At 63.4% G+C, this 21,431-nt stretch overlaps 1 protein-coding gene across 1 annotated transcript in view; it reads left to right on the forward strand.

Annotated features, from left to right (window-relative positions):
- LOC116822795 (microtubule-actin cross-linking factor 1, isoforms 6/7-like) overlaps positions 1–21,431 on the forward strand; it is a 143,143-nt gene that overhangs the window by 70,957 nt on the left and 50,755 nt on the right. Inside the window, 5 exon segments of the mRNA XM_075063409.1 lie at positions 632–760; positions 1,813–1,983; positions 4,240–4,395; positions 5,439–5,645; positions 5,746–5,865. Of these exon segments, the coding sequence (XP_074919510.1) occupies positions 632–760; positions 1,813–1,983; positions 4,240–4,395; positions 5,439–5,645; positions 5,746–5,865 (783 nt within the window).

The following is a 21,431-nucleotide window of genomic DNA, read 5'->3' on the forward strand; positions in this document are numbered from 1 at the left end:
GTGGAATCTCCTTCCTTAAAAGGTTTTTAAGGTCAGGCTTGACAAGCCCTGGCTGGGATGATTTAGTTGGAAATTGGTCCTGCTTTGAGCAGGGGGTTGGACTAGATGACCTCCTGAGGTCCCTTCCAACCCCGCTATTCCCTGATTCTCTACCTCCTCCCCGAGCCGTGGGCAGCTCCCAGGGCCAGGGCCAACACACTGTGTATTCATATCACTGGGAAGCCACAGAATGTTTCCAGGCTCACCAGCCACAGAGCTGTGCTAGGCCCCTGCGGCACACAGGTGCTCAGGGGTGGGGAGGGAAGACTGTGCCAGGACCCCGCGGCACATGGGGGCTCGGGGGCAGGGGGGACAGACTGTGCCAGGACCCCATGGCACACTGGGGTTTGGGGGGGGGTGGAGCTGGCCTGTGCCAAGACCTCATGGCACACTGGGGCTTGGGGGCGGGGGGGAAGCCAGCCTGTGCCAGGACCCTGCAGCACACTGGGGCTCGGGGTTGAGGGGGAGCTGGCTGGCCTGTGCTCTGCTGGTGGCTGTGGGTCTGGGTCCCATGCAGTTCCGTGCACTGTTGGCGTCCAAGGCCCGGCTCGGCGGGGGGCACGCGCTCACTCAGTGCCCAGGCTGCCCACAGGTCCAGGACGTCACGCTAGAGATCATGGACCTGCTGCAGTGGCTGGAGCACGTGGAGCTGCGGCTCTTCTTCTCCAAGCCTGTCTGGGACCACCCTGAAACCACCAAGGAGAAGCTGGCAGCGCACCTGGTGAGCACTTCCTGCCAGCCCCTGAACCAAGATCCCAGAGACACTCCAGTAACAGCTCCCCCAGGCCACGTCTGCCCAGCTCCCCTCTTTGCCACGTCTCCCACCAAGCCATGTCTTCCCCAGCTCTCCCCTTTACACGTCTGCCCCAGCTCCCCCCGAGCCACGTCTGCCCCACCTCCCTCCTTTGCCTCGTCTGCCCCAGCCCACCCCTTTGCCACGTCTCCCCAGCTCCCCTGGGCCATGTCTGCCCCAGCTCCCTCCTTTGCCTTGTCTGCCCCAGCTCCCCCCTTTGCCATGTCTGCCCCAACTCCCCTCTTTGCCATGTCTGCCCCAGCTCCCCCCTTTGCCATGTCTGCCCCAACTCCCCTCTTTGCTATGTCTGCCCCAGCTCCCCCCGAGCCACGTGTACCCCAGCCCCCGCCCGAGCCACCTCTGCCCCAGCTCCCCCTGAGCCAAGTCTGCCCCAGCTCCCCCGGGTAGGGTGACCAGGTGTCCAGTTTTTGACCAGAACACCCAGTTGAAAAGGGATCCTGGCAGCTCTGGTCAGCACCACCGTTGACTGTCTGCTGACCTGCCCCAGCCCTAATCCCCGTCCCATGCTCTGGTCCCCTCAGTCCCAGTCCGGTGAAAATGAGTGAGTGAGGGTGGCGAGAGTGAGTGATGGGGGGGCAGGGGAGCGTGAGCGGGGGCGGGGCCTTGGAGGAGGGGTGGGGTAAGGGTGTTTGGTTTGTACCAGTAGAAAGTTGGCAACCCTCGCCCAGGCCAGGTCTGCCTCAGCCCCCCCCGGCTACGTCTGCCCCCGCCACACCCCCCTGCGCCATGCCAGAGCAGTGGCCCTGGGGCTGATCCCACATGCCTGCGCCTTTCCTTGCCAAGCTGCCGGCCCGCGGTCCCGGAGCGTTTCCCTGGGTCCTTCGCTCCCTGCCAAGAGGAGAAGGGTCCCGTGCATCCGTGCGGCGCGAGCGGCATCCCTGGCCCAGCTCCAAGCCCCTGGCTGCACCGTGCTGCCAGAGAGCTGGGGCCGGCACTGCCCTGCTGCCGTGTCTCCGCAGGAGCTGGCCAAAGAGCTGGAGTCCAAGCAGCAGGCGTATAACAGCGTGAGGGACCGGCTGCAGCGCCTGCTGGCCTCCTGCAGCCTGCCCCGGGCCTGCAGCACCGAGCACAGCCTGCGCATCCTGCAGCAGAAATGGGAGAGCGTCCACAGCCAGGTCCAGGAGAGGAAGGTGTGTGTGTGTGTGTGTGCGCGCGTGTGTCCCATGGGCTGGGAGTGCGTGTGTGTCACACAGGCTGGGAGTGTGTGTGTGTGTGTGTGTCCTACGGGCTGGGAGTGTGTGTGTGTGTGTATCCCATGGGCTGGGAATGTGTCTGTGTGTCACACAGGCTGGGAGAGTGTGTGTGTGTGTGTGTGTGTGTGTCCCATGGGCTGGGAATGTGTCTGTGTGTCACACAGGCTGGGAATGTGTGTGTGTGTGTGTGTGTGTGTGTGCACCAGTGTCAGGGCTGGGGCGGAAAGGAGGTGCGGGGGAGGGGAAAAGCCCAGGGCTTGGGACACTGGGAAGGTGAGGGGTGGGGGACACTGGTGGGGGATAGGGGGATGCCCAGGGGCGGGGCGGCAGGGAGGTGGAGGGAGGAGCCAGGGCCGCTCTAACCGTTTTTTTGCCACCCCAAAGCAAAAAAAAAGGGGGAGGTCAGGGCTGGCGGGGGAGGCATCCAAATTTTTTGCTTTGGGGTGGCAAAAACGTAGAGCGGCCCTGGCATGGTAACATGCACAGCATCACAGCCAGTGGACCACATACACACGCCTGTGTGCACCCCTTCATCCCATCATAGCAGCAGGACCAACACACACACTTCCAGACTGTGTGACACCACACACACCACCACACACCACCAACACAACCCACTTGCTCCCAGGGCAGGTCATTCAGCAGGAATTTTGGATGTGCACAGAACACAGACAGGATTGGTTCCCATATGGTTACAGAGCTGCAGTAAAGAGGAAGTTTTCAGCTTGTGTGACTGGAGGATCTCTGGATGCAGATTATAAGACTGTCCTCCATAAATGAGGAAAAGTTGAGGTGCCTTTATTATTCTTTTGTTCCACTCTTTGTTTCTGTGGGGAATTTGCCAACGCAATAGCACTGTCTTCCTTTTCAACAAATAAAACTCAAAAAAGGCAATGGCTGTCAAAAATAGCAATTCCAGTCCTAATAACCATTGGGAAGCATTTCTTGCTCATTTTATTCTACTTTTTCTACAGCAAGTTACAGTGGATCAGTATATTTGATTTGGGAGAAATGAAGTAACAGCTGCCCAAATTGAGCTTGAGCACTCCTGAATTGTGAGGTGTTCAAATCTGGAAGGCAGGTGCTGGGTGTGGGTGTGGGGGGGGCAGGGGGCTGTGGGCTCCGTGGGGGAGCATGGCAGCGTGTATGCAGCAGCATGTCTGGCTCTGCACGGAGCCAGACACGCTGGTCTGAGTGGCACGGTAAGGGGGCTGGGGGTTGGAGAAGGGGTAGGCAGTTTCAGGGGGGCAGTCAAGGGGCAGGGAGCAGGGGGGGTTAGATGGGTCAGGGGGGCAGTCAGGGGACAGGCAGCAGTTGGATAGGCATGGGAGTCCCAGGGGTTTGTCAAGGGATAGGTAGGGGGTGGGGTTCTAGGGGGGAAGTTGGTGGCGTCTCAGGAGGGGGCAGTTGGGGACAAGAAGAAGGGAGGCTTAGATAGGGGGTAGGGTCCAGGGGGGCAGTTAGGGGCAGGGGTCCCAGGAGGGAGTGATCAGGGGACAGGGAGTGGCCGGGGTTGGATGGGTTGGGGTTTCTGTGGGGGGCAGTCAGAGAAAGTGGATGGTGGCAGGTGGGGCTTCCTTCCCCCTGGAGTGTCCTGTTTTTTGAATGTTACAATATGGTGCAACTCTCCACTCACAGCATGCTGCCACATGAGGTCCCCCTCCTTCCTTTCCAGTTGGTGGTGGCCAAGGGAATGCTGGGAAATGTAGTTCTTTCCCTGCTCCAGGGCTGGCTCTATAGGCAGGGAGCTAACCAAGGAACTACAGCTCCCAGAGCCCCCTGTTGGTTCTCAGCTCCTATGCTGGATCGCTGCCGCCCCTGCAAATGGGCTGCCCCAAGCAGGTTCTTGCTTTGCTGGTGCCTAGAGCTGCCCCTGTACACATGTGCATGTCTGTGCCTTCACAGGCGCGTGTGCTTGTGTGTGTGTGTGTGTCCCTGATGGCTGGGCTAGGGGAGAGGGTGTACACTTTTGCATGCTTGTGTGTCTCCAGTGGCTGGGATTGTGTGTCTGTCTGTCCCTCCTGGCTGGAATGGGGGCACGGGTTTAGGCTGTGGCAGACACAGCCGGTCAGTTCCCTGGCTGGAACGGGGGTGGAGGGGAAAGGGTTAGGCTGCAGGAGGCACAGCCCCACAGGCGGTTGCCGGCTCTCCCTCTGGCCCCGCGTCTCTCCGATCCGGGTTCCTCTCCCCCAGGAGCGGCTGGCGGAGGGGCTGACTCTCAGCACTGAGTTCCACAGCACGGCGCAGGAGCTGCTGCAGTGGCTGGGGCAGATGGAGGAGAGCCTGAGTGCCCCGGAGCAGCCCAGCTTCTTGCTGGAGACGGTCCTCCGGCAAGTCCAGGAGCACAAGGTGAGTGCGGCTGGCCCAGTGGCTGGCCTGGGGGCTGTGCTGGCAGGGCTGGGACCCGTGACGCCAGACAGAACCCACCTGCCTATGCTCAGAGTCCCGGCAGGCCTTGCTGCCATGGACTCCCTGCCAAGGGCGCCCTAAAGACCCTGCATTGCAGCTCAGCCTGCGGGGCTGGCACTGGGCCCTGCCTCCGCACTGACCCAGGGGTCGTAGGGCCCAGCCTGGGGCACAGGGGGCCCCTGGAGAAGCCTGGTCGGTCTGGTGCGTGGCTGCAGGGACCTAGTCTCGCCCGGCAGTGCCCAGTGTGAGCCCCCAGGGCCTGCAGCCAGGGCCAGCCAGGAACAGGGTCTGGCCCGAGGGGCCCCGCTGGGCACTGTGCCCGTGTCAGCTCTGGGGGCACTGGGGCGGGGAGGGGGCTCCCTGGGGAGATGCTGGCAGTACAGGGGTAGGTGCGTGGCAAAGTTGCTGGAGTATCACGTCCCCAGTGTCTATATGTGGCATTGCAACAGCTGTCTGGCCCTGCAGCCAAGCCGGGTAACAGCCCAGCCCTTCACAGGGCCTCCAAAGCCACAGAATGCTGCACAACCGATGCTTCAGCTCCCTGGGAGCCTTCTCCTTTGCCACCTCGCCCCTGCTTCAGGCCGTCCCAGCCGGTCCCCAGGTCCTGGGACCTGTCCCACTTCCCCTCGACCTTGGGCTCAGGCTGGCAGGGGCCCTGATCAGCCAGGCTCCAGGCAGGCTCCCAGCTCCCTTTCACCTGGAGCTCCGTGCTGGCCCCTCCTGCGGCAGCCCTTGGAGACCAGCTCCCAGCTTCGGCCTAACCCCTACCTCTCCGAGGTTAATTGGTCGCTTTAACCCTTTTGTCACCACATCCTCATTAGGGATGTCTCGCTCCCTGCGGCGGTGGGGAGATCCCACTGCTCCCAGCAGCATGGCTCTTTCGGTGCCTGGAGCCTGCTTGGAGAAGGCCCCTGCCGAGCTGGGCTGCTGCTCTTTGGCCGCAGTCTGCCCCGGGCCCCGGCTAGCTCTGGCTTGCTTGGCAGGTGTTGTTGAAGGAGGTGACCGCCCACGGGGAGCAGCTGTCCAGCCTGGAGGCGGTGGCCGCTCGCCTGAAGAATGTGAGCAGGAAGCAGGACTGTGCTGTGATCCAGAGCCTGGTGCTGACGGCCAAGGAGCGGGTGGCCAAGGTGCTCCGGTGTACTGGTGAGCGGGGCGCCGCGCTGGAGGATGCTCGCAAGCGTGCCAAGCAGGTACTGTGCGGTGTGGCGGGGAGCGGGCCCTGTCACCAGGCGGGCTGGTCTCCGGCGTTCCCTGTGGCTCCTGCTGACGCATCCTCTCGCTCACTTTCAGTTCAGTGAGTCCCGGCAGCTGCTCCTGGACTGGATGGATGAGGTGGAGCAGACTCTGGAGATCCCCGGCGATGCTGCCATGAGCCAGGAGGAGATCAAGTGCCAGCTGGCTGAGCACAAGGTGTGGCGTCGTGACTCCCCTCCTCCAGCCCCCTGGGCCATGTGCTCTGCCCCGGGCTGTCACGCCAGCACACGGCGGCTTCCAGATTCCCGCGACTCTGAGATGCCCCCAAGGGCAGTGCTCCCTAAGGCTCTCCTGGGGTGCCCCCGGCTTCCCCTGTGCCAAGCATGAGGTCCCTATGCCCATCTCTCTGCTCTCAGCAGGGGCAGGGCTGCTGCATCCCCAGGGCTGGGCGGAACTGAGAGACAGCAGAGGTGACCCCTGCTGGGAGGTGCTAGGCCTAGGGGAGTTGTTGGGGGGGGGGTTGAATGGGGAGATCGAGTGCCTGCTCAGGAGCCTGCAGCCTTTGCCCTCTGCTGCCAAACTCCCAAGAATGTGGTGTGTCCTCATGGTCTCTGAGCAATGCCCCTTCAGGGTGCCAGCCCCTCAAGGGGGCCCACTCTTCCTTGAGGGCAGGCCTCTAGGTCTCATCGGCTCCTTCCTGAGCCACTAGGCTCCAGCGCTCCTGCGTCATGCCGAGAGCTTAGCCCTTAGCCAGACCCTGGGAGACACGTGCAAGGATGGGTGCCCCAGCCAGCGTTTGCAGTGACATCCGGCCAGTCGTGGTGTGATGACGTGGTTGTGGCGGGACCCAACTGAGAGTGCCAATTCAGGACCAATTGCTCAAACAGGGCAGTCACAGCCCTAGGCTGGGGTTTTTCCACCTCTAAGGCGGGAGCCTACCACCGGAACTTCTAGGGGGCCGTAGTCGGTACCCCCGCAGCCCTAGGCCCCGTCCCGCTGGGCCTCTAGGAGTGGCTCTGTGTGACGCCCTCGCGGCCAAGCCTCCGGTGTACCCGTTGGCGCCTGTAGAAGAGGATGACGGCGCTGGGCTATAAAAGGCTGTGGACGCTGGCGTCTGGGCCGTGATCTGCAAGATTAGGGGCGGCTCGTGGACGCTACCGGAAGCGCGTATATAGGCGGGCCTGTGGTGGCGTCCGGGCCATTAAGGGCGCCTGTGACGCTGCGGAAGCCGTTGGGGCGACCTGTGGAGGCGCGCTGGGCCTTGGGGCCTTGCTGGCGCGGCACTGCGCGCCTTAAGGGCCTGTGGAGGCGCGGCGGAATGCATGGGGCCTCTAGGGGTGCCTTGACGGCAGGCGCTGGGCCGTCCTAGGGGGGTAGTGGACACGGTGCGGAAAGCAGTTATGGGGTGGCCTGTGGACGCGGGCCGCTGGCCCTAGGGGGGCTGTGGAGACGCTCGGGAAGGCTTTAGGGGGCTGGTGGTGGCCGGCGTATGGCCATAGGGGCCCCTGAGAGCGTGGACGTCTGCGGAAGCCGTTTGGGCCTGTGTAGCCCGGCGGCTGGGCCTTAGGTCTGGTGGAGGCGGCGCTGGGCCTGTAGGGGCTGTTGGGACGCGGCGATGGGCTGTAGGGGGCTGTGGACGCGGCGCTGAGCAATATAGTACCTGATGAGGCCGCTGCGGAAAGCCGTTAGGTGGTCCTGGCTGTTGGACGCCGGCCGTTGGGCACTACGCGCAGGTCATGAAATTGGATCCTCCGGCGCAAAACCTGCTCCTCAAACTTCAGGTCGCTCAGCGCCGCCGCCTTCGGCCGCCACCCCCCCCTCTCCGGCCTGCCCACCCTTCTAGACACCCAGAGAGCCGAGTCCTCAAGTCGGGCCCTGTTGGGCGCCGGTCGCCTGCCACGACGCTCGCCCCCGCCCCGTGAGGCCCCCCCCTCGACGCCGGGCGTGCCACGCCAAGACTACGGCCAGTCGCACTCGGCGGCCGGTTAGGGCCTGGGAGGCGGCGCTGGGCTACGGTCCCGTGGACCCCCTGGGAGCGTAAGCCACCGGGCCGTGCCGCGCCGCCTTGGTCTCTCACCTCCTCACGGACCCGGCGCGCTCAGCTCACTCCCCTCGTGACCTGCGCTGGGCCGTTTACGGGGAGCTGATGGACGCCTACGGGAAGGGCGTTCAGGTGCCTGTGGTGGCGGCGCTGGCCCATTAAAGGGCCCTGTGGACCGCGTGCGGAAAGCCCGTTATGTTGGTCTCCCGCTGAGTGAGTGGTGAGGCTCAGTAGACCAGCATCGTGTGCGCGTTACAGTGCTGCACCTTGTCACAGGCGGTCCAAACAGCGAAGGACCGGCGCAGCCGCCGCTGGCTCTGCCGAAGGTCAGCCGCGTCGCACGTGGTACGGGCCTAGCACCAGCACAGGCCTGCATCCTGCAGCAGTAAGGGAGAGGCGTCCCACAGGCCAGCTCCAGGAGAGATGTGGGAGTGGCTGGTGGTGTGCGTCGGGCCGCGCTGCGTGCTATCGCCGAGCCCGTGTGGATGACCGCGGCGCGGGCTGAGTGCACATATGCCGAGTGGGTGGTGATCGCCCCACGGGCGGTGATTTGTCGTACCTCAATGCCGTGCTGTGCCCTGCGCTGCGTCTCTGAAGGACCCTGTGTAGCCGACAGTGCCCTAGAGTGGCCTGTTTGTTGGCGCTGTGTGAAGCGCAGGTGAATGTGTCGTCACACACGCCGCGTAGGCAGTGTATGTGCTCTGTATCGGCTGGAAAAGTCGCGTAGGTGTCGCTGTGGTATCGCCCGTCCCCGTTTGGTCCTGTCTGCTGTCAGGTGGGAGTGCACTGTGAGCATGCGGCGCCTGGCAGCACTAGTAGCGGCCTGTAGAGGCCGGCTCCTGGCGTCCTTGCTTTGGTGCAGGTCCATATCGAGAGCGCCGCGCTGCTCAGCGTCTTTGAGGCAGGCTCCCTCTATGAACAGACAAGAGCGGCGCCTGCCGCCGCCGATGTACGGTGCCTAGTCTTGACCGCCTCCGGCAAACAGAGCCCACCCCTGGTACGCGCGCGCCCAGTCTGCTGTCCCTTGTTCGGCTCCAGCGCCTGCGCTGCCCACGCGATTCGCGCGCAGCTCGCCCCTCGGATCCCGTCTTGCGCGCGGACCAAGACCCGCAGTCTCGCCCGCCCGGACTGCGGCCACGAGCCTCCGGCCGACTGTCCAGTCTAGGCTGGTCCTCCCGTTGCCGCCCCCGCGAGCCCGCTGCCTCCTGTCCCGCTACCCGAGCGCCTGTGGGCATCATGGCAGCGCTCCTCAAGCGAGAGCGCTTAGTGAACGTCCGCGACTGCCTTAGGGGGCCTTGGTGGCGCGGCGCTGGGCCTTAGGGGGCCCTGTGGACGCTGCCGGAAGGCTCCCGTTCAGGAGGCTTGTAGGACGTCCACGACGCAGCGCCTGGCGTTTATTGGCCCAGAGTGGCCTGTAGCGACTCGCGCAAAGCTGTGAGTGTACAGCTTGTGTGGACTGGCCTGGATTTCTCTATGCAGAAAGACTGGTCCTCCATTGACAGAAAAATGCGATGCCTTACCCTAATCTGGGCCGCTAACCTGTCGCGCACTCGTTTGAGGTCGGGCCTAATTCCACCAAAGCACGGTTGCCCGCGTCGCATGGCAAACCAAATATAAGCTCAAGAGTAACATGCGATGGTGCAACTCTGGTGACCGGAGCCGTTGAATAGCGGATCTGTAGGGTACCGCCATGCGCCATGCGGCCTGCATGAGAGTGCTCACTTGGTCGGTCGCCGAGGTCGTACTAGTGTGATCGCAGATATGATAGGAGGATGGACCTGTGGACCGCTCCCCGGAGGCCGTTAAGGGCCCAATAACAGCTGCCAAAGAGGCTGGCACTCCGAATGAGGTCACGAAGGCAGCGTGCGGGTGGGCAGGCGGCCCGGACATCACGTTCAGCACATGCTCGCTGCACACCTAGTCTCGGTGGCATTGCACTCGCGCCATTTAGTGAAAGCTGGCCTTGGACCGCTGGGCGAAGCCGTCTTAAGAACGCAGAAGAGCGCGCGGCGCTGGCCTCATGGCAGAGACCAGACATGCTTAGACTCATGCCAGCCTTAGGCGAGCCATGTGTCAGGCCGTCACACCAGCTCAGGGCAAGCATCGGGGCCTTGTGGCACAGGTCCGTGCAGAGACGGTAACTAGGTAGCGCTGTGGTGGCCGCAAGTGATAGGCGGGCTGTGACGCCGGCAAGCCGTTGGAGGCCTGTGGTTGCCAGTGCGGACTAGAGAACGCACTAACGAGACGGCTGTGGAGGCTGGGAAGGCGTTAGGGGGCCTGTGGACGGCGAGGCGCTGGGCCTGTAGGCCATGTGGACGCTCGGGAACGCTCAGTTGCAGGGTGAGCGGCGCTGGCCATTAGGGGGCTTGTGGACGCTGCGAGAAATGCCGTTAGGGGGCCGGTGTGGAGGCGGCCTGGGCCTTAGGGGGCCTGTGACGCGGCGCGGGCTGTCTCAGGCGCGCCTAGTGGACGGATCGTGAACAGGGCGACATTAGAGCGGCCTTATGGGACGCTGGCGTGGCCTGGGCTGTCGAGACAGCCGGCTCGCTGGCTTCAGGGCCTCCGCACCGCTCGCGATAAAGGCTGCCTAGGGGCTAATGTACAAGGTGTGCTCCGCGACACTCGGCCACACTCTAGCCGATGGCGTCCTCAGATGAGACGTGCCGCCTCCACGCCCGCCAGTTGGGCCCTCGCTAGGAGGAAGCGTCTAAGAGGCCTCCTAGGTGCGGCCTGCCCTGGACCGCCTGGTCAGCTCAGCCGATCTAAGCGGCAGAAGACCAACTACAGCGGCGCGACTCCAGGCAGCCCTGTCCCGCTGTGGCGGACCTTCGTCCCCGCGGATGGCGCGCCGCCTGGGCAGCTCTCTGCGTGCGTAGACCCTGCCTCGCGACGCGGCACGCGAAGCGTTTAGTGCAGCTTGTGGACGGCCGGTCCGACTGGGCGCCTGTATGTGGGCCTGTCGGACGCCTCTAGCTCTGGGACACTAGGCGGTCGTGACGCGGATGCCGGTGTGTTGTGCTGTGTGTGGGATGGGCGGTTAGCCTGCTGTGGACGCGGACGGAGAGGCGTTAGGGCATTGGGTGCGGCTGGCGCATTAGGGGCCTGTGGACGCTGCGGAATCTGTTAGGGTCCTGTGGCGAGCGGCGCGTGGCCGTTGAGGGTGGGCCTGTGGACGGCGGCGGTGGTTAGGGGCCGTGACGCGAGGAAGCCGTTAGGGGCCTGTGGAGGGGTCGCTGCGGGCCTTAGGGCCTGTGGACGCTGGCGGCTGGGCGTTAGGGGACGTGGAGGGCGGGGAAGGGTGTAGCCTGGTTGACGCCGGCGGGCTTAGGCGGTGGCGGGCGCTGGGAGCTGTAGCGGCTGTGGACCCGGCCGGTGGCCTGTAGGGGCCTGTGGAGGCGCGCTGGGCCTTAGGGCCTGTGACGCGCGCTGGAGCGTGGTTAGGGGCCGGGGCGCGTGCAGAGCCGGTTAGGCCTGTGGAGGCGGGCGCTGGGCTTAGCTGTGAGGCGGGCGGCTGGGCCTGTGGTAGGGCCTGTGGACGCGGCGCTGCGGCTTTGGGGCTGTGGACTGCGGCGCTGGGCGCTTAGGTCTGTGGAGGCGGGCGCTGGCGTTAGGGCTGTGGACGCTGACGGAAGGCGTTAGGCCGTGTGGTGCGGCGGCGTGGCCGATTAGGGCGCGCCTGTGACGGCTGCGGAAGCCTTTAGGGGGCGTGTGGAGGCGGCGCTGGCCTGTAGAGGCCTGTGGACGCGGCGGCTGCCCTTAGGCGCCGTGGTGGGGCTCGGAAAGGCTGTAGGAGGCCTGTTGACGCGGCGCGGTGGCCTTAGGGCGGCGCTTGTGGAGGGCGGCGTGGGCCTTAGGGGCCTGTGGACCGCTGCGGAAGGCGGTGTAGGAGGCCGTGGTGGACGCAGGCGACTGGGGGCGTTGGGGCGCTGTGGACGCGGCGTGCGCGTAGGGACTTGGAGCTCGAGAGGGTTAGGCCTGTTGACGCGGCAAGGTGGGCCTGTAGGGCTGGTGCGACGCGGGCGGTGGGCCTTAGGGGCCTGTGGACGCGGCGCTGGCGCGGTTAGGGGGCCTGTGGAGGCGTGCGCTGGGCCTGTAGGAGGGCCTTGACGGCGCTGCGCGTTAGAGGGGCGTGTGGGACGCTACGGAAGGCGTAGGGCCTGTGGTGGCCGTGCTTAGGGGCGTGTGGCGCTGCGGAAGCCGTGTAGGGGCCGTGTGACCGGCGCGGGGAAGCCGTTGAGAGGCGCTGTGGAGGCGCGGTGGGCCTTAGGTGTGGACGGCGGCGCTGAGGCGTTAGGGGCCTGTGCGCTTGCGGAAGCCGTTAGGGGGCTGTGGAGCGAGCGCTGGGCCTTAGGGGCCTGTGGACGCGGCGGGCGCTTATGGGTCCTGTCGGACGCGGCGATGGGCCTGTGGGGCCTGTGGTGGGCGGCGGCTGGCCAGTTGAGGGGGCCTGTGGAGCGCTGCGGAAGCCGTTAGGGCCTGTGGACGCGGCGGCTGGCCTGTAGGGCTGTGGACGCGGCGATGGCCTCAGGGGCCTGTCGGTGGCGGCGCTGGCCAAGATTAGGGGCCTGTCGGGACGCCTGCGGAAGCCCGTTAGGGGCCTGTGGAGGCGGCGCTGGTCTTAGGTGGGCTTGTGGACGCGGCGGATGGCCTTAAGGGGCCTTGTGGACGTTCGGCGCTGGGCGTTTAGGGGCCTGTGGACGCTGCGGAAGCCGTTAGGGGGCGGCTGTGGAGGCGGCGCTGGGTCCGTTAGGGGGCTGGTGGACGCGCGCTGGGTAGGGGCGCTGGTGGACGCGCGGATGGGCCTTAGGCCTGGTGGTGCGCGCTGCCGATTAGGGGCCTGTGGGACGCTGCGGAAGGCCGTAGGACGTGTGGACGGCGTGGCCTAGGGCGTGTGGACGCTGCGGAAGGCGTTGGGCGGCCTGTGGTGGCGGCGTGCCATTGGGGCGTTGTGGACGTGCGGAAGCTGTGTAGGGGGCTGTGCGAGGCAGCGCTGGGCCTTAGGGGGCTGTGGACGCGGCGCTTGGGCGTTATGGGGCCTCGTGGCGCTACGGAAGGGGCGGTCAAGTAGACGGGGCCTTGGGTGTCCAGCGACTGATGCCCCTCGTCGAGGTGGCCCTGTGGACCGCCCGCGCTGGACCGGAAGACTAGGCCTGTGGGCGCGCTGGCCTGAATGAGAAAGGGTCCTCGTGGCGCAAGGCACAGCTCGCACCATCGGGGCGTTTGGACGGCTGCGGAAGGCCGCTTAGCGGGGCCCCTCGCTGCCGCGGTGTCGCGCCAGTTCGCCGATAGGGGTGCCTCTCTCTGGCCAGCATGGCGCGGAAGCCCGTTAGTCGACCTGTGCGAGACCGTGCCCGCCATCGTGATCCTTAGCGCACAGCCTTGCTGGGACCGCTCACGACGCAAGGCTCTCTTCGGGGCCCTGTCAGTGGCCCAGAGCAGGCCTGGCCCATCTAGGGGGACTTGGCACCGCATCGGAACCCCTAGGTTGCCCTGTGGAGAACAGGCGCATGGGCCTCCTCGCAAGGCATCCAGACACAATATCCGCCATGCCGCGCTCCCGCTCACTACCTACACCAGAACAAACCCCACCTGCCTATGCTCAACCCCAGCCTGCCCAGACTCCCTGCCAGCGCCCAAACCCTCCATCACCTCACCTGCAGCGGCGCTCTGTGGGCACGCGCGCGTCGGCCATCACTCAGGCCTTGCGACAGCTGGCGGCGCCAGAGCCCGTTAGCGCGGACCTGTCCCCCAAACGGTGCTCTCGCGCTCTAGCCATTATCGGGTCTTGTGCGACGTCTGCGGAAGGCCGTTAAACCGTAGTCGGTCGTGTGCGACCGCGCGGCCGCTGGTCCCTCTAGGCGCGATTCACTGCCCCGCTAGGACGCGCTGGCGACCTGCAGGCCAGCCAGAACACTCCCACCTCCCCTGGGCCCTTCAGCTGTGGCCCGCCTGCGGCTGGAGCGCCTCTCCGCGCAGCATTAGCCTGCGGCCGTGAAAGGAATCGCGCGCTGGGCAGTATAGTACTGCCTGGTGGACCGCAATCCCAGAAGGCGTTGGGGCCATGTACACTCCCCGAGGTGCGGCCGCTGAGCTACATTGGTGAGTGCAGATGCACCAGACGGAAGTGTCGTCTGGGGGGGCCCCTGCGATGAGGGCCCGGCGTGAGCCCGTAGGGGCCCTGTGACGCGGCGCTGGGCCTAATAGCGCAGGGCCACCTGCTGGAGTGCCATCCGGGAAGGCCCGCTCCTCAAAGGCGAGACGAGACCTAGTTAGACCGCTGCGTGGCTGTACGACAACGCGGCCCTGTCCAGGACCGTCCGGCCGCTGGCGTCGACTGCCAGCGCGCGTCGTCGGCGCCTGCGTGCCGCAACGCGCCTGCTCGAAGGCCCTGTGTGGACCGACGGCGCCCTGGGCCGTTAGGTCGCGCATCCTGGAGACGCCTGTTGCGCTCGAGGCCGGTGCTCCCTTCGGGGAGCCTGTGACGTCAGTACCTGGCAAGGGCGTTTGGCGGCCCTCGCTGGTGGCCGGGCGCCGTATGCCATCTCAAGGCTCCTCGTGGAGCCGAGCCTGCTCCGACCTGCCCTGTTCACAGCGTGGACCTGTCGTGGACACGGCGGCTGCTGGGCTGTCGCCGTGCTTCGCTGGACGCGGCGCTGCGCGCCGACATATCCGGCGCGCGACGCTTCTGGACCCCGCTCCGGACGCGCCCTACTTCCCGAGTGAACCTGTGGTGCCGCCTCCGTACACTGGCCATTTAGGTGGCAGGCCACTACAGCCTGGACCGCTGCGGAGCCATTAAGGTGTGCCTCGTGGAGCGCGCGTGCGCCTCCGCGCGGCCTTAGGGGGCCTGTGACGCTGCTCTGCGGCCTTAGGCGGGCCTGTGGACGCGGCGCTGGCGCTGTTATCCGCACTGGGGCCCTGCCGCGCACAGACTCCCGCAATCTGCGTTTAGGTCCTGTGAGCCGAGTGGCGCGCGGACGACGCCCTCGCCACTGACTGTAGCGTTGGCCTCGTCGGAACGGCTGGCGCGAAGCCAGTTGGCGCGGCTGCTCGGACAGCGGCGCGCTGCGCCCTGACGGCCATGTGGAGGTGGGGAAGGCGTTAGGGGGCCTGGTGGAGGCGAAGGCGCTGGGCCTTGGAGGCCTGTGGACGCTCGGGGAAGGCGTTGTTGGTGGGCTGTGGTGCGCAAGCTGGCCATTTAGGGGGCTTGTGGACGCTCGCGGAAGCGTTAGGGGGCGACTGTGAGGCGGCGCTGGGCCCTAGGGGGCCTGTGACGCGGCGCTGGGGCCTTTAGCGGGGCCTGTGGACGCTGACGGAAGGCGTTAGGAGGCCTGTGGACGCAGGCGCTGGGCGTTTGGGGGCCTGTGGACGCGGCGCTGGGCGTTAGGGGCCTGTGGAGCGTACGGAAGGCGTTAGGCGCGGCCCTGTCAGCTGGCGGCCGCTGGCCTGATTTAGGGGTCCTGTGGACGCTGCGGAAGCCGTTAGGGGCGTGGGCCTGTGGAGCGCGGCGCTGGGCTTAGGGCTGTGAGCGTCCGCTGGGGCCTTAGGGGCGTGTGGACGCTACCGGAAGGCGTATAGGGGCCTGTGTAAGGCGGCGCCGTGTGCCCAGTATTAGGGGCCTGTGGACGTGCGGGAAGCCGTTAGGGGGCCCTGTTGGAGGCCGGCGCTGGCACTGGTAAGGGCCTGGCGTGGACGCGGCTCTGGGCCTTAGGGGGCTGTGGACGCGGGCGCTGGGCGTTAGGGGGCCTGTGGACGCTACGGAAGCGTTAGGTCCTGTCCCGCCTAGAAGATGGCGACGACGGCATAGAGCTCATAGTCGAGTGCGGACCTCTCAGTAGCGCGACTCCTATCGCCCAGAGATCGTAGTAGGCCGAAGCCTGGTGCACCGCGGCGCTGGGCCGTAAGGCGCGGGACGGCGGCCTGGGCGCCCCGCGTAGAGGGACCCTGTGGCCGAGAGGCCAAACAGACCGTTAGGGGCCCTTGTGGAGGCCGGCGCTGGCCTTAGGGGCCTGGACCGGGGCTGCGGCCTGTAGGGGGACTGTGGGGGCTCTTGAAGGCGTTAGGCGCGTGATTGACCGCGGCCCGCCCGCGATGCGGGCGCTGGTAGGGGCTCTGGCCCGCGGCGCTGCGGCCCTGGCTCCTGCGCCACTGATCCCCTCTCCACGCTTAGGCGGCACCTTGACCGCGGCGCTGGCACTCATAGAGAGTGCCTGTGAAAGTGCAGGCGGCAGGGCCCTATACTCTGGAGATCGCCTCGCTCGCGATGCCGGCCCTCATGCCACGTAGGCGAAGTCTAGTCGTGAGCGTGCCAGAAAGCGCGACAAATTTAGGGGGCCTGTGGAGGCGGCGCTGGGCTCTAGGGCGACCCTCTCGCGTCCGCGCGCCCTGCGTCGCTGTAGGTGCTGCCCCTGTCGAGCCGCCGGCCGGCCATACATTCGGCGGGTCCCAGACCCGCACCCTGTAGGACACTGGCGCCCTCGCAAGCAGGCGCTCATGAGAGCCTCCTCTCTGTGACTCGCGGCCGCGCTCGCCCCGCGCTCTCCCTATGCCTAAGCAGAGGGTCACTGTGGACGCTACGTGAACTCGTCTCAGGGGGCCTCAGCTCCTCCCACTCTGGTGGGCGCCTCGCTGTGGCCAATCTCAGGTGTAGCGTCTAGTGTGCACTCGTTCTGCGGAAGCGCGCTCTCAGAGAGGAGAGCTGAATAGGCGCCGGCGCTGACCGCCCTTAGAGGGCCCGCGGTGACAGCCTGCGGCTGAGCGCTACCGGTCGTGCGCGCGGGAGCATGGTGATGGCCGGCGCTGGGCCTTCGGAAGTGTCACCTTGTATGGATAGGGCGGCGTCTGAATTAGATGCGCTGTAAGGTCACGCTGCGTCGCCGATATTGAGGGCCCCTCTGATGCAGCCTCGCCGTATGGTGCCGCGCCCCCGGCGTAGGCCCACGAGAGGCCTAAGGGTCTGACTGGCCGTGAAAGCCGTATAATAGGCCCTTATGGAGGCGGCGCTGGGCTTAGGGAGGCTGTTGACGCCGCGCTCGCCGCTGCGGCCTTAGGGGGCTTGTGGGCGCTGCGGAAAGGCCGGCGTATAGGGGGCCTTGTGCGAGGCGGCGCTGGTCGTTAGGCGGCCTGTGGACGCGGCGCGTGCCTACTTTAGGGCGGACTGTGGAGGCTCACGCGCGAAAGGCAGATTTGGGGGCCCTGTTGAGCCCTGGCGTCGCGTGCCTCATCTAGAAGGGCCTGTGGGCGCTGGCGGAAGAAGTTAGGTAGGCCTTGGAGGCGGCTCTGAGCCTGACGGACGCGTCCTATGTGTGGACGCGCTGTGGCGAAAGTTGCGCCTATCCTCGACCTGGGGGCCTCGCTGGAGGCCGGCCGCTGCACCCGGCTTGGGGCCTCGTGTCGCCTCCGGGAAAGGGCGTATTGGGCGGTCTCGCTGTTGTGGCCGGCGCTGCCGAATAGTACGGGGCTTTGTTGAGTACGGCGCTGCGGCAAGCCGTAGGGGGCCTGTGTGAGGCCCTCTCCGGCGCCCGCCTGCTGGGCTCTCTAGGGGGCCTGCGTGGTGAGGGCTTGGCGCCTGGGATTAGGGCTGTGGACGCTCGGAAGGCGTTAGGAGGCCTCGTTGTGGGACGACTCGGCGCCTGGGCCGTCATTGGGGTGTGGACGGGCGCGCGCTGGCCGCTTTAGGGTGGCCTGTGGACCGCGCTACCGCCGCGTATAGGGGCCGGTGTTGGTGGCGGCGTCTGGCCAACTTAGGGGGTCCTCGATGGACGTGTGCGGGGAATGCGCTGTAAGGAGGGCTGTGACGCCGGCGCTGGGCCTCATAGGGGCGCTGTGGCACGCTTCCCGGAAGGCGTTAGCGGGGCCTGTATATCGGTGGCTCTCGGCGCTTGGCATTAGGGGCCTGTGGACCGCTGCCGGGCAGCCCGTCGACTCGCACGTAGAGGCTCTCTGCAGCGGCGTCCGCCGCCTTGCCAATCGCTATCCGCGCTGGCTGCATAGCCGACTGCAACACCTTCTCGAAGATGCGCGCGCTATCAGCGGCGGAGCTGCCGCACGGCAGCATGCGCTGGGCCGCTCTCGGAGGCCTGACGTACGGATAGCGTTAGGGGCTGTGGGGGCGGCGCCTTGGCCACTAGGGTGGCTGGTGCACGTGACAGGAATCTGTCATAAGGCCGTGTGCCGGCGCGGCCACCATCTGAGGCGCGAACCTGTGGACCGCCCGGCCGCCTAAGACAGGCGCGTTATGAGTGGCCACCATGCGGACTCGCCTGAGGAAAGCTGTACGCGGCTCAACAAACCAGGAGAGACCACCAGGCACAAACGATCTCTATCTTACCCCTCATCGTGGCTTAAACCGCCCAGCGACGGCACCGAGACAAGGTCCGTAGGCGCGACTCGTCCAGTCTCCATATCAGCACCAGCCACCGACGTCCTATAGATGGAGAAGGCCACCACCCCCTTAAAGGAAGAAGACCTAGATAGGAACGCTCCTCCGCGTCCCAAACCGCAGACCTATCGAACGCCCTCCTCAGGTGAGGCCCTGCTGGAATCGGCTCCTCGGAAGGTACCCACGTCTAAAATTGTGCGGTGGCAACTGCTTTGACCGCCCAGGCCGGTGGCCATCTCATTTTGGCTAAGGGTGGCCTGTGTGACCGCCCCGGATCTTTGTGCGTAGGTTGCTTGGCAAATTCGTTGAACAGTAGGATGCCTTAGCTAATTCAAAAGGAAAAATAAAGATGAGAGCTAGAAATGGTTAAATGAAATCAATTCATACAGGTGTGGCAAAGTCTTAGTCAGCTTGTTGTAGCCAGTGATGGAGTAAACTGCAGGTTTAAATTAAGTCTCTGGAGAAATCCCCGGCTGGAGATGGTCACCCAGTCCCTTGTGCAGAAGCTTCAGATTTGTTAGCAAAGTCCCCCAGAGGTAGGAGCAAATTTGAAGACAAGACTGGAATGACGGCATCAGCCATTGCTCCCCAGTGTTAAGAACACTTTCTTTGTTCTTCGTTTGGAAACATTACAGCAAAATGGAGTTGGAGCACAGGACAGAGTCCCTGCTCTTACACTTGCTAGTTACAAGACGTATCTGCCTTTCTCTCCATGGGTCAGTTGTGTTTAGCTGATCGTCCTTAATGGGCCCATCAAGCAGGCTAAGCAGCATTCCTAACACCCAACTTGCATCTGGTCTCAGAGGGCACCGCAAACTACACACCAATTTGATAGCAGACAGTATACAGCCAATACTTATAACTTCAACTACAAGATGATACATACACAGACAGCATAATCATAACCAGCAACCCATAACCTGGTCTAAGACACCTGATATGACCCCCTTTTACATAGAATTTGGTGCCACTACAGGACCTTGGTTGCAAACCATGTTCTATATGGTTCCATTTTATATCAATAACGTCACACCAAGAGCTTTGTCCTTAGCCAGACCCTGGGAGACAAGTGCAGGGACGGGTGCCCCAGCCAGCTTTTGCAGTGACACCTGGCCTGCCGTGGTTCCAAACCACACAGGGTTTACTAGTCAGCTGGGAGAGAGCCTGGGCCGGCCCTCGCTCAGTGTCACTGAGTCCCCGGGTGATGCTCTGGAACTGCTCCCCACAAAGCCAGTCAGGACTTTGGGGAGCCTCCTCTCCCTTGGAGCAGACTTCTTCAGGGCAAGAAGCTCACACGACTTCACCTCCTGGGTCTGACCTTGGAGCATTCAGCATCCTCTGCCCCTCCGTGCACTTCCCACAGCGAGCCCACCCAGGCGGGGTCCTGGGGAAGCCACAGGGTCCTGCACCCCCACTTGGCAGTCAGACGTGTCTCTCAGCCAGCCAGTAACACAGAGGTTTATTCGATGACAGGAACAGGGTCTAAAACAGAGCTTGTAGGTACAGAGAACGGAACCCCTTGGCTGGGTCCATTATGGGGGGCAGTGAGCCAGACCCCTATGTCTGCCCTCACTTTCCATCCCCAGTCAGCCCCAAACTGAACCCCCCTCCAGCCCCTCCTTTCTGGCATTTGTCTCTTTCCCGGGCCAGGAGGTCACCTGACCTCTTAGTTCACCTTTAGCTATTCCCTTGCACGGGGGAAGAGCCCCGGCCATTTGTTGCCAGGATACAGAGTGTCGGCCATTTATGCACATTGGCCTCTATCCCACCACCTAGAGCAGGGGTAGGCAACCTATGGCACGGGTGCCAAAGGCGGCATGTGAGCTGATTTTCAGTGCCCAGGTCCTGGCCACCACACTGGGGGGCTTTGCATTTTAATCTAATTTTAAATGAAGCTTCTTAAACATTTTAAAAACCTTATTTACTTGACATACAACAATAGTTTAGTTACATATTATAGACTTATAGAAAGAGACCTTCTAAAAATGTTAAAATGTATTACTGGCACGTGGAACTTTAAATTAGAGTGAATAAATGGAGACTCGGCACAGTACTTCTGAAAGGTTGCCGCCCCCTGAGCTAGAGACTTAAGAACTGCATAGGGGACACTGAGGCACCAACACAGTATTCAGAGGAAACATTAAGAACATTCCCAGTTCGTCACATCTCTCCTCCCTTCAAGACCAAACTGAGCGAGGTCACTTTAGCCAGTGACCTGTGGAAGTTAAAACCCACCAACGTTCCCATGGATGCCCCAGCATCTCTCCCGTTCCTTGGTGTGAGTTACACCAGGACAGTCCAGTCTCACGGCCTCCCTTAGGTCGAGTGTGCTTGATGGCACTCGCAGGCCGGATGTGGGAAGGTTTATGCGGCCCGTACCCTTTTGCCACCCCAATACCTCTGGGGTTTAAACTGGGATTGGGTCTTTTTTTCTTCTCTGAGGCTGCATAGTCCTGCTCCCAGGGCAGCAGTTTTTTGCTCAGGTACCCGATGGAGTGTCTTCCCCAACCCACATCGGCTTGCATCAGCACAGTGCCCAACCCTGCGTCTGAGGCGTCGGTGAACACTGCAAAGGGCTTGGCAAAGTCTGGGTTTATCAGATTTACCGGTGTGACGTTATTGATATAAACTGGGACCATATAGAACATGGGTTGCAACCAAGGTCCTGTAGTGGCACCAAATCCTATGTAAAGGGGGCCATATAAGGTGTCTAAGACCGGTTACGGGTTACTGGTTATGATTATGCTGTCTGTATGTCTGTATCATTTTGTAGTTGAAGTTAAGTTATGAATATTGGCCGTATACTGTCTGTATTTAAACTTGTGCTGTGTGTTACTGGGAATGATCCCAGACAAGTTTGGTGTCAGCTTCAGCTTAGGCCTGCTTGATGGAAACCATTATAGAGCACTCCATTAGCTATCACAATTGACCCCATGGAGAGGATCAGATCCGCCTTGTGACTCTAAGCAGTGGTGTGCAGACACTGGCCCATGGGTCGACTGCAGACTCTCTTTTGCTGTATTCTCCACAGTAAAGAACAATAAGAATGTAGTTCTTAACACCTGTGATAAAGCCTATATTTAAGGCTGGGGCCTCATCTCCATCTTTGTCTTCAATCCGTGCATTCCTTACTCCTCTGGAGGGACCTTTGCTTACAATCTGCACATGCTTCTGCACTAAGGGACTGTAATGAGCCCATCCCAGACGCAGCGGAATTTCTCCAGAGACTTAATTTAAACCTTGTCAGTTTACTCTCATCATCTGGCTAACAGCCTGTAACTAAGAACTTTCCATTCCATTCCTGTATTAATGATTCAGTTAACCCAATTTCTAGCTCTCATCTTTATCTTTTCCTTTGAT

The sequence above is a fragment of the Chelonoidis abingdonii genome, chromosome 2 (assembly GCF_003597395.2).
Source record: "Chelonoidis abingdonii isolate Lonesome George chromosome 2, CheloAbing_2.0, whole genome shotgun sequence".
NCBI classification, from domain to species: Eukaryota; Metazoa; Chordata; order Testudines; family Testudinidae; genus Chelonoidis; species Chelonoidis abingdonii.